The 13172-nt window shown below is 40.7% G+C and overlaps 2 protein-coding genes across 2 annotated transcripts in view; one reads left to right on the top strand and one right to left on the bottom strand.

Moving 5' to 3' along the window:
• CCNG2 (cyclin G2) overlaps window positions 1-13172 on the bottom strand; it is a 61862-nt gene that overhangs the window by 32000 nt on the left and 16690 nt on the right. The window lies entirely within an intron of this gene.
• LOC124520233 (60S ribosomal protein L27) lies at window positions 1183-1677 on the top strand. The gene has a single exon (XM_047090964.1). It carries the CDS (start codon window positions 1215-1217, stop codon window positions 1623-1625), a length of 411 nt encoding a protein of 136 aa, XP_046946920.1. The 5' UTR covers window positions 1183-1214; the 3' UTR covers window positions 1626-1677.

Genomic DNA, 13172 nt, shown 5'->3' with positions numbered 1-13172 from the left:
CTGCCCCTCCCCCACTTACACTCCGTCTCTCAAAAATAAATAAACGTTAAAAAAATAAAAAATAATAATTTTAACCTCACAGACTCCAAAGAGGATCTCCCGGGGAGTCTATTGACCACACTTTGAGAATCACTGCACAAGACAACTGAAAAAGTATCTAGCCACAAGTCATCTTCTGGGAGGTTTGCATATATATAAGGGCCATACAAATGTGAATGACTGAACATTTTTGGGAAGTTGTTTTACCAGGTCACTATGAAGGAAAGAAAAAGAAGAAAAGAAAGAAAGAAAGAAAGAAAGAAAGAAAGAAAAGAAGGAACTTATTGAGAGCTATATTAAACAAATGAATCATGTCTATGGTCTCTCCTGAGATGGAGCAGCTCTGGAATGTCATGATTTACCATGAGACCATACAGCTTTTTCATAACACCCAGCATCCCTATTACTGTCCAGCTATGACTTTGGACTGAGGACACCCAATATAGAGGATCATAGCAACCAGGATATTATAACAACATTAATCCAAGAGCTATTCTGAAACAGAGATTAACTAAACAGAAATCAGACTCCTTCTCTCCAAAATTTAAATATAGAAATTAAAAAAAGAAGAATCACAAAAATAGGCACGTAGATCAAGAGAACAGAACAGAAAACCCAGAAATGAACCCACAATTATGTGGTTGATTAATCTTTGACAAAGCAGGAAAGAATATCCAATAGGAAAAAAACAGTCTCTTCAACAAATGGTGTTGGGAACACTGGATAGCAACATGCAAAAGAATGAAACTGGATCACTTTCTTACACCATACACAAAAATAAATTCAAAATGGAATTAAGACCTAAATGTGAGGCCTGAAAAATCCTAGAAGAGAGCACAGGCAGTAACTTCTTTGACGTCAGCTGTAGCAAATTCTTTCCAGATATGTCTCATGAGGCAAGGGAAACAAAAACAAAAATAAACTATTGGGACTTCATCAGAATAAAAGGCTTTACACAGCGAAGGAAACAATCAACAAAACTAAAAGGCAACCTTCAGAATAGGAGAAGATATTTGCCAATGACATATCTGATAAGGAGTTAGTATCCAAAATACACAAAGAACATATAAAACTCAATAGTCAAAAAGTGAATAATTCGACTCTCCCCGAGGTGAAAGGTTAGCGGAAGTGGGCTTTCTTCCTTTCTGCCGTAGGCTCGAGTAGCTGGTGTCGAGATGGGCAAATTCATGAAACCCGGGAAGGTGGTGCTGGTCCTGGCCGGACGCTACTCCGGACGCAAGGCGGTCATCGTGAAGAACATCGATGATGGCACCTCAGATCGTCCCTACAGCCACGCTCTGGTGGCTGGAATTGACCGCTATCCCCGCAAAGTGACAGCTGCCATGGGCAAGAAGAAAATCGCCAAGAGGTCAAAGATCAAGTCTTTTGTGAAAGTTTATAACTACAATCACCTCATGCCCACAAGGTACTCTGTGGATATCCCCTTGGACAAAACTGTTGTCAACAAGGATGTCTTCAGAGACCCTGCTCTTAAACGCAAGGCCCGACGAGAGGCCAAGGTCAAGTTCGAGGAGAGGTACAAGACCGGCAAGAACAAATGGTTCTTCCAGAAGCTGCGGTTTTAAGTTTGTTTTGTTTCAGTCATTAAAAATACCAAAAAAAAAAAAAAAAAAAAAAGTGAATAATTCAACCAAAAAAATAGCAGAAGATATGAATAGACATTTTTTCAAAGAAGACATACAGAGGACCAACAAGCACATGAAAAGATGCTCAATATCACTCATCATTCTGGAAACACAAATCAAAACGCTGATGAGATATCACCTCATACCTGTCAGAATGGCTAAAATCAACAACACAAGAAACAACAGGTGTTGGTGAGGATATGGAGAAAAAGGAATCCTCTTGCACTGTTGGCAGAAATGCAAACTGGTGGTGCCACTCTGGAAAGCACTATGGAGGTTCCTCAAAAAGTTAAAAATACAACTACCCCACTATCCAGCAATTGCATTACTAGACATTTACCTGAAGAATACAAAAATACTAATTCAAAGGGATACATGCACCCTGATGTTTACAGCAGTGTTACCTACAATAGCCAAATTATGTAAGCACCTCAAGTGTCCATCAACTGATGAATGGATTAAGAAGGTGTGTGTGTGTGTGTGTGTGTGTGTGTGTGTGTATATGCAATGGAATATTAGCCATAAAAAAGAATGAAATCTTGCCATTTGCAACAACATGGATGGATCTAGAGAGTATTATAAGTGGAATAAGTCAGAGACGGGTACCATATGATTTCATTCATATGTAGAATTTAAGAAACAGAACAAATAAGCAAAGAGGAAAAAAAGAGAGAAGGAGGCAAACCAAGAAACAGATTCTTAACTGTAGAGAACTGATTATTACCAGAAAGAGAGTGGATGGGGGTGAGGGGTTAACTAGGTGATGGTGACTAAGGAATGCACTTGTTGTGATGAGTACCGGATGATATATGGAAGTGTTGAATCACTATAGTGCACACCTGAGACTAATATTACACTGGATGTTAACTAACTGGAATTTAAATTAAAAAAGAAAAAAGAAAAAAATATGAACTAGAGAAAAAAAGAATCAGCAAGTGTAGATGACATAGAAACTGAGAGGGAAAAAAACACTCAGATCAGAAATGGGGTAGTCAGGGCTATAATGGCTCACAAGCATACAAAAATTATAACAAGCTGAAGCTACAAGAAAAGAGACAATGAGTGAGGGAAAACAGATGAAGTAGAGAAAGGGGGCTGAAGAGAGGGTGAGCAAGTTGGTCAGTAGAGCTGCAAAAGCAATTAAAAAAGAGGTGAAGAGGAACCAAGTCATCATGATGGTAAAAGGGCAACAAACTCCTGCTACTGAAAGGCTAACTAGAAAATCCAGTTCTAAGAGTAGCTGTGCCAGGCCTCAGCTCTCCGCTGAGATTCCTTTTGTCTATGTATTTCCTTCCAAGAACCCAGTGTTTATAAAAACAAAAACAAAAACTTGAGTGTTCCTTGTAACCACCGCAGTCCGATGAACTCCTAACTACTAGGGAAGGCATCATGCTGGGTACTTTCACATCATTGTCTCAATTTAAGCCATATTTCTTGGCTTAAACATATGTACCAACAATGCTCCCACACATCAGGTGCAATGGGAACAAACAAGGTTGACATGACTTTCATTTTCATAAGCCATAAAATACATAAAATACAGAGGCTACAAGCCAGAGGGAACTGTGTAGTTGGAGAATTTGTTGCTTTCTGGGGTGTCCCCAGTTGGGATTATTTTAGTTGCAAAAAAAAACCCAAAAAACAAAAAACAAATCCAGTTGAACTAAATTAAGCTAACAGGGAGAACTCATTATAAACTGCAGGGTTATCTCATAGAAACTTAAAGAGATGCTCAGCCTCAGAAAGAGCCACCTCTGGATTCCTTGTGTCTCCATCATGTTTCTCTAAGTGTAACCACTGCATTCTTCTGTCCATGTACCCTACCTTTCTGCCTCCCCAGTAGAATGAGGCTACCTACAACTCCTGACTTTGCAGGTCACCATCTAATTCCCAGGGAAATTGAACCAATTTCCTCCTTCCTTGCCTTCTTTGTTCCCTCTACTCTTCATCCACCTCAATTCCAAATTTGTAGAAAAAGTGCTCTGATTGGTCTCGCCTCAGTCAAATATTCATCACTGGTACAATGAACTGCAACTGAGAGGCAGAGTCAAGGAACCACCTTACACAAAATGGAATTGATGGTTGGAATAATGTGGGGGTTGGGGAGTGCTTGGTTTTACTACCATGAATCACCAGATGGGGCAATTAAGTGAGGGGTGGTGTTTATTATTAGTTGGCTGATTCCAAAAGATGTCCACTACAAAGGATGAACCATATATCACCACCACATTAAGCGAAAACAACTCTTCAGTGATTCCAAGTTGATGAGGCTCCATCTCACAGCTTTGGAAAAGGACATTTGAGATCTACCACCCTCAAAATACAAACAACAACAAAAACCACTTTCTGACACCCAGCAATAATGTCAAAATATGTTTTGAGAAATCTCTCCCTTTGCAGACTTCCCCCAGCATATGCCTTATGCCTCCCACAGCCCACTTTGTCACTAAACCTGGGCTGGCCATCACCCATGCACTACTCCACCTTCTAGACCTGTTCTTCACCCAAGTACTACCTATCTGTTCTATATTGCAGCCTTTTCCTCCATGATAACAGCTGGAAAAATAATCTGTGTTAGAATTTTAATTGTCTGATACTGTTAGCCATTCCAAATAAGACATATACCAATTATATATATATATATATATATATATATAGAGAGAGAGAGAGAGAGAGAGAAGTGGTTCTGACAGTAGCAACAACAACCCTGGGCCACTTAAAAAAAAAAAAAAGATACGTTAAGAAAGGAGGCCCATCAATGTACTACTTCTAATGCAGCCCATTTCTCCTAAAATGTGGATCTTGACCTTTCCTTCTGTTCCCATTCCAAACAGTAGTCTTGTTTTCCAGACCTACTTTGTAATTGCTATCTGTGTGTTTGCACATTTTAGCCATCATGCTGTGTTCTTTGCAGAATAAATAATATTATAAACAGAAGGCACTACATGCAAAATCCTAAGGAGTCTGCATTTGTGCAATACCTTCTAACATCCTAAAGAATGAACAAATTTAGTTTTTAATGAGCCCTAAGAGAGTTTTCAAAGATGGGAATTTTCCAAAATTTGCAGTTTCTGTCCTCTTAAAATGCAAATTTACAAGCGTCCAGCAAGAGCTGGTTTTTTAAAAAGGAACATGGGTGTTTACATGCATTTTAATAAGTATTACCCATATTTTCAGCTCCTTTCTCATTTAAGGGGCTGCAAATCATCTTAGAAACTGACCTACTTAATCTAAAATTCTGTAACTGTGGTACAGTAACCAACAAAAGGAGATTATAAATTATTCTGTCATAGCTTCCACCTCACTCTGTCAGCTATAAAATCTATACGCAGATCATAGACTTGAATTCTACTTCTCTCTTGCACAAAAAGACAGTATGCCTTACTGGTCAGACTGTGGACACGTAACCAGACTCCCTAGATTTAAACCCTTCAGTCAATAGTTGGGAGGCTTAGGGAAAGTCGCTTAAACTCTCTGTACCTCACTTTCCTCACCTGCGAAATGGGAATCATAACATTATCCACTCTTACAAATATTGTGAAGATTATTTAATATCGCAAATCTCTTTGAAAACACTGGTCAGGGCGCCTAGGTGGCTGTTAGCGTCTGACTTCGGCTCAGGTCATGATCTCATGGCTCAGAGCCTGGAGCCTGCTTTGGATTCTGTGTCTCCTTCTCTCTCTGCCCCTTCCCCGCTCATGCTCTGTCTCTCTCTCTCACTCACTCAAAAATAAATACACATTAAAACTTTTTTTTAAAAAAAAGAAAAAACACTGGCCATACTAAGCATTAGTTATTAATGCACTAACTTTATAACCTCCACTGACTCTTGGTTATTGCTGATGAATACTCTTTCCCTGACCTAATTTTAACCAGCCTCCTATGAGCTCTCTGCTGGGCTAGGTCAGACCTTAGGTTTCACTCTTTGTCCTGTAGAATCCAGTTTAAGCAAGAATCCTGCTAAATCAGTTTAATGATCTCTTATCACCCTGGCCTGCTTTCAGCAAGAATTCTATTGAACCTGCTAGCAAGAATCCTCCTTAACTTATAATGTTTCCTCTTAGTAATTTTCCATCCACTGACTCCCCCACCTACCTTGGCTTGTCCTTACTGGAGTCAGAGTGGAGTCAGATCTCTCTCCTCTACTACAGAACTTTACTGAGGTAGCCCCAACTTGAATAAAGTCTGCCTTACCATCTCTAACAAGTGTCATGAATAATTTTTTCTTTAACACTGCCCTGTTTTTGTTTTTAAATGATCAATTATCCTTGTGCAGCATGGGAGAAGAGATGTATTTGGGAGATGGTTCTAATATTTTAATCTTGTCTTGAATAATTTAATCTAATTTATTAATATTTAGGAGTTAGTAGTAGAATGTTTATGCCTTAACTACATAGGAAAGTTGAAAAGGAATATGTAATTGTTTAGAAGGACCAGCCTGTGAGAGTTAGAAGAGACAACAAGAATTACCTCCACCAGAAAAAAAACATGGTCTTATGATAAAAATTATTTTAACTTTGATAAGGTTTGCATTGATATTGTTCTTTATCATGCAGTCATAAGCTCGTTTGTTGAGATGCGTAAATAAGGAATATAATAGCTAAATCTCCCAACCTTGTTAGGGCTCTGATAAAGATGATTGCCTCTCCAGGAAGGTTACCAGTTTCCCCTAGATAGGTTTTATTCTATTATCTTGCAAGAAACATGGAAAAACATTTCTTGACTGAATGGCTTTTAATGACCACAATTTGTGGGAAAGTGCTAAAACATATATCATTCATGTAGATACATACATATTTACTGTTCTGTTAGAGATATTCCTTGGAGGACAGACTAGTGCCAAAAAATATTAAAAAGTCACATTAAAAAACTAGTTGTTTAGTCTTCAGAAGAAAAATAGAGGGGATATGAGGCAACATGTTAAAATGTTGAGGTCTCTATTAAAACTTTTATAGACCTACATAATGTTACCAATCCTATCCCAGACAATGCATCTAGGAAACTATTCAATAACTTAAAACAACAACTGTTGCCTTAGATCAGGTTTTGTAGATGCAGAGGCCAAGAAAGGGTTCTGATATGTATACTTTATTGAGTGAATGCCGTTTAAGAAAAACCTGTAATGTAAGGAGGAGAAGAAGCAGGATAGAAAAGAGTTGAGTAAGGATATGGTCCCTGGTAAAATCTGGGAAAAATATGAAAGAGTGGAAATGAGTTAGTCCTTGGTTACACTTGGAGAAGGGAAGGTATAATTGCTCAGGAATCTCCAGTGAAGGAGCCCTACTTAACCCAGGTCAAGTCTCTGGAGAAAGTCACAGCTATAAGCTATTAGCACAGCTGCTGAAGGATGGCTGCCCCAGCCTATAAAGGGGATCTGGGCTGGGAACATCTACCATAATGCTCCTCATTTTTCTTTAGTGATGAGTTTTAACACATGACAATAGAGACTTCACTTTGTACATGCTCTACATCCCTGGTACTTATCACAGTGCTTAGTTATAGTAGGTTTTTTTTTTAATAAACTGTTTCATTGATTTAAATTACATAGTGAGAGTAGCCTATTGAATTTTTAAAAATATTTTATTTATATTTGAGAGAGAGAGAGAGAGAGAGAGACAGAGTTCGAGCAGGGGAGGGACAGAGACGGAGGGAGACACAGAATCCGAAGCAGGCTCCAGGCTCCTGAGCTGTCAGCACAGAGCCTGACGTGGGGCTTGAACCCATAAACTGTGAGATCATGACCTGAGCCAGTCAGACGCTTAACTGACTGAGCCACCCAGGCACCCCACCTATTGAATTTACAAAAGCAGTTTCTTAAAAGAGCCATTTAAAGTCAGATTTTATTGGGGCTTAACCAACTCTGTTGGTTAAGCATCTGACTTCGGCTCAGGTCATGATCTGACAGTTTGTGGGTTTGAGCCCCATGTTGGGATCTGTGCTGACAGCTCAGAGCCTGGAGCCAGGTTCAGATTCTGTGTCTCCCTCTTTCTCTGTCCTTCCCTCACTCATGCTCTGTCTCCACCTCCCTCTCAAAAACGAATATTAAAAATAAATAAATAAATAATTTTTAAAATTCATATTTTATTTTGCCCATTGCTAAGTAACACTGTGGTGTTTCCCTTCATGCCCTTGTTACCACCCCAGTTGCTTACATTTTATATTGCTTTCTGCATATCAGTAAGAGAGGAAGGAAATGTGGTCTTGTGGTTGGAAGAGTAACTTGAGAACCCAGAGATTCTAGCATTACCTCTCTCATTGGATGTCCAAGTGAAGTCACTGAACCTCCCAAACCCTCAGTTTTAGGAAGGGAGAGTAATAACTCCTTAAAATGGTCTGTTTTATTTCAGATTGACTACATCTTTCGAACCTCTCTTTTTATGTTAACCCTTTTTATGGTATACACCATGAATGAGAATTATCTTAAACACCTTTCTACAGAAGAGAGGAGGCTAGAAGCTCTAATGTTTACAGAACACATTCCTGGAAACTTAGAATCAGCTTACACACTCTGCTGTGGATAGAGAACAGCTCAGATGAGCTTGTCTTTGCTTACAACGCACATGGGCAATGCACATGGCCTCATTCTGTATGTATATACATAGAGGGTAGAGAGATCTCAATGGTGAATCTGATGAGGTTACTGCCAAAGGGACACTGCTCCCTCATTAGCAAGAGCACTGGGCTTCTTCCACTCTGCTTCGGGTTTTGTCCATCCTCCTCCTTAGACCTAGAGAAACTGGTGACCATTTTCTCCCTGTCTACAATCATCTGACCATACCTCATATACCTCACAGAGTGGGGGCCAGATCACATCCAAGAAAGTCTTCATTTTTTTAAAAATTTTTTTTTTAACGTTTATTTATTTTTGAGATAGAGAGAGACAGAGCATGAACGGGGGAGGGTCAGAGAGAGGGAGACACAATCTGAAACAGGCTCCAGGCTCTGAGCTGTCAGCACAGAGCCCGACGCGGGCTCAAACTCACAGACCTCGAGATCATGACCTGAGCTGAAGTCGGCCACTTAACCGACTGAGCCACCCAGGCGCCCCGAAAGTCTTCATTTTTTTAAATGGATTGAGATAGGTTGGCCAAAATATCATGTTATAGAAATTATGTAACTGAAGCCCTTAAAATTAGAGAAAATTGGGGAATAAGGGCCTATCAGAAAAATGCAAAGATCTTACTGCATAGGATATATACATGCAAACATGAGTGGAATTAATAGCCTAATTAAAATGTTTGCTCATAAATTACATATAGATTAAATTATAAATTAATAAAGGCTTTTATAACCACAAATTATGCCAGGTATTTACCTCAAGAATAATCAGGGGCGCCTGGGTGGCGCAGTCGGTTAAGCGTCCGACTTCAGCCAGGTCACGATCTCGCGGTCCGTGAGTTCGAGCCCCGCGTCGGGCTCTGGGCTGATGGCTCAGAGCCTGGAGCCTGTTTCTGATTCTGTGTCTCCCTCTCTCTCTGCCCCTCCCCCATTCATGCTCTGTCTCTCTCTGTCCCAAAAATAAATAAACGTTGAAAAAAAAAAAAAAAGAATAATCATCTGGCTCCACCAGGACCGAGGACTTGGGGGTAGAGGCATAGAAGGTTTTGCAACTTGATTTAGAGAGAGAATTTCTGAAGTTGACTCTGTATTTGTGTGTGTTTTTACTGCAATTGTAAATAACTATGTGTGTGAAGTGGGAGGGAAAGCTGGTTTTGGGGAAGCAGGGATAAATAGGCATGGGCAAGTAAATGGAAAGTTCATAGGTCTCTAAGGATAAATCTTAAACATTTCCCATCATTATACAGTGACAGGGTCAGATGGAGAATTCTACTACCCCCATTATCATATCACGGTAGGGTTAGATAGCAAACAGGTTTAGGGCAAGGAAAACTGGTTTTGACTGGCATCCCTATTCTCAAACATAAGAATCTTGTCCATTGAAAGATTTAGTCCTTTATATATATCACACCCAGTGTCCAAGCCCTCTCCTTTTTTAGCCTCTATCCTAACTCAGCTAGCTTACTGCTAAGGATAGTCCTCAGGAGTGGGTATAAAGATACCTACAAACAAGTTAAGGACATTTGGGGTCATCACTGCTGCGTGTCTGAGTACTGGGGTAGAAGGGACATTAGGAAGAGAGAAAATATGGTAGAACCTTAGTAGTGGTCACCATAATTGGGTTCCTACTCAGTCTTGGACACACAGAAACACTTTCCAGCCTCCCTTGAAGTTAAGTAGGGGCCATGCATGGGCTCTGGCCAATGAATGGAGAGTAGGAGTGATGTGTGTTGTTTCCAGTCTATAGCAATTGAGAGCACATGTGTGTTCTCATTCTCTCTCTTTCCCTGCTTCAGTGCTGCTGGAAGTCTTGTGTTTCAGATAGAGTAGCTGTAAGATGAAAGCAACCTGATTCCTAAGTCATCACTTGCAAGGAAGCTCCCTGAAAAGCTACTGGACCTATATTACACTTTGACGAGTGAGTTAAGTGAAGGCTTAGGGTTTATTTATTGCTGCAGCATAGCAGAGCCTCCCCTGACTAATGCAGAGAGAGATGAAGAAACAGATGCAAGGAGGTATATATACCCAGCCCTGCTCTCCTCACCACTTTCCAGAGCTACAAAGAAAGAGCCTCTGTTCTAGAAAAGGCATAAAAAAGTCTTCAGTGAAGGTGGACTTTTATATCTGTCTGCTTCTGTACTTTTACAATAAGAATGTACTTCCTATGTAAGTTTTAAAATAAAAAAGTTACCAAAAAAATTCCCTGGGCAACTTTCAGAAGGCTTCATAATGAGGAATTTGGAAGACCTCCACAACCCTCAAAAATGTTTCCTCCATTTATAGAAAGATTTATTTGGGTTACCAAGTGCTCATTTAAAAAAAGAAAAAGAGTCCGTGAGGCAGCATAAACAACTGAATTCCTGGATTGGTAGGATTTGCATCACAAATCCTGGTTGTTGCTGCCTCAGGTCAGCTAGATTTGACAGGTTGATGGTGTGTACCATCTCACTCCACCTCACTCCAGTTGGTGAGCCCCGGCTTTTTTTTCCCCTCACAGTGATTAGCAACAAGACCCCAACCTTCTTTAGCAAAATGACATGGTTTCCATTGATAAAGTGTATTTCCTGCTAGCAGCCTGAAACGCTTTGTGGAAGGAGGTAGGATATAATAAAATACAATTGTACGTAATAGGCACTCCTGACTTGTGTAAAAAAAAAAAAAAATGTGGGATGACCACTCTGTTGAGTAAACCACGAGAAATTAGAGTAGCTCCTTTGAATGCATTCCATGAGACATCAGCTCACTGGACTCTGTGAAAATGACTTCTTTATTAATACTGTTGGTGGCACTAGCAACTGCATAAGGCAATAAAATCATCATAAATTCTGCTTCACAACCTTGGTAGCACAACGGGGCCTAGAGGCAATACTCCCGAGTCATCCGCGTAAAAATACCTTCATAGACCCTTGTGTTAGCAAACATTGACAAGAAAGAGGCCCAAATAGACAAAAGGACCCTGAGCTCTCTCCTTCCTTAGCTCTGCCCACTCGACCCCACTGCTACCTACGCTGAATTCCCTCTTCCCAAAACTCTGGGAGCTGCTCTAATCAGTAATTTATTCTCTTCAGTTGATTAACTGCTCACAGGTAGCAATACATTTCTCCCAGTGAACTACCACAACCAGGAATTTTCTCTGTAAGTCTTTTATCTCTGCCTGTGGAGCCATAGAGCTATCTGTTGATGGGATTTTACACATCCACACTCAGAATGTTCTGGGGACAAAGGGTCTATGAAATCACACAGGATTATTAGTAGGGTGGCCCAGAAATGGGAGCTAATCAAGATCATTTCATGCTCCTGAAGTGAAGGTCAAAAATCACAGGTCTGAGGGTGCCTGGGGGGCTCAGTGGGTTAAGTGTCCGACTTCAGCTCAGGTCATGACCTCGTGGTTTGTGGGTTCGTGCCCCACATCAGGCTCTGTGCTGACAGTTCAGAGCCTGAAGCCTGCTTCGAATTCAGTGTCTCCCTTTCTCTCTGTCCCTCCCCGACTTGTGCTCTGTCTCTGTCTTTCTCTCTCCAATCACAGCTCTGTGAGTCTCTCCTCAAAAGGCTCTCTCTCCTAAATGAAGATCTGACAGGTTTCTGGGAAGCCTGTCCCCAGGAGTCCTCAGTGATAGCCAAGTTTTCTCCCCACCCTGGACCCGGCCTTGCCCTTGTGTGGATGTTTTTAGAACACCTCTTCTCCTGGACCTCCCCTTTCTCAGCTGGCTGAGTAGGAATTTCCACTGCCTTCCTTATTTCCAAATTTTAACATTTCTCCTTCCTATGTTCTTAAGAACTGAGATGCATAGTCGACTTTTTCTAGGAAATCTGGAAATTTATTTCCTAGATCTGGAAATCTAGGAAATTTATTTTCATTATGGAAATATATTTTTATACCACCTCTTTTCTGAAAATTTGGAATGCTCTGATTTAATAAAGAAATGCCCGGGGCGCCTGGGTGGCGCAGTCGGTTAAGCGTCCGACTTCAGCCAGGTCACGATCTCGAGGTCCGTGAGTTCGAGCCCTGCGTCAGGCTCTGGGCTGATGGCTCGGAGCCTGGAGCCTGTTTCCTATTCTGTGTCTCCCTCTCTCTCTGCCCCTCCCCCGTTCATGCTCTGTCTCTCTCTGTCCCAAAAATAAATAAAAAACGTTGAAAAAAAAAATTAAAAAAAAAAAAAAAAGAAATGCCCTAACTTACTCAGAATATAAAAGTATGAGATTGTCATATTTTTTGAAGTCTCGTTTTAGCATCCATTATTAGAGGGCCCAGAATCTCCAAATTCCCCAACCAAATGCATATACATGTCATCACATCTTTTTCAATTAAAATTGGTCCTGGTACCAATTCCAATGTGTGTGGGGTTCCTTACATGCCAACAAGCAATTCCGACACTATCTGCCTGGAGACAGCATCAGATTCCACAGGTTTAGAGTTCAGTCCTACAAGATTGTCCTTCCCGCACAATCCCGCACAAGCCAGTCCCTTCATAAATTATTAGTAATGGTGCTCTCAACTATTGATTAACCACATGAACGGGAGGGAGTTCCTATACTAGTCTGCTAGGGCTGCTATACTGAAGTACCACAGACTGGATGGCTTAAACAACACATTTATTTTCCTTCACAGTCCTGGAGGTTAGAAGTCAGATCAGGAGCATCTGGGTGGCTCAGTCAGTTAAGCATCCCAACTCTTGATTTTGGGCTCAGGTTATTATCTCATGGTTCGTGAGAGAGTGCGGAGCCTGCTTGGGATTCCCTCTCTCCCCCTCTCTCTCTGCCCCTCCCCTGGTTGTGCATGTGCTTGCTCTGTCTCTCTCTCTCAAAAATAAATAAGTAAACATTAAAAAATAAAGAAGTATGAGATCAAAGTGTTGGCAGGGTTGATTTCTCGGTGAGGCCTCTCTCGTTGGCTTGTAGGTAACTGTCTTCTCCCTATGTCTTTATATC

This window comes from Lynx rufus, unplaced genomic scaffold (assembly GCF_022079265.1).
Source record: "Lynx rufus isolate CCGP_SWC_20201006 ecotype Redwood Valley unplaced genomic scaffold, mLynRuf1.p SCAF_3, whole genome shotgun sequence".
NCBI lineage: Eukaryota > Metazoa > Chordata > Mammalia > Carnivora > Felidae > Lynx > Lynx rufus.
Note: the sequence above shows the minus strand (reverse complement) of the source record. Positions and strands in the feature narration are given on the sequence as shown.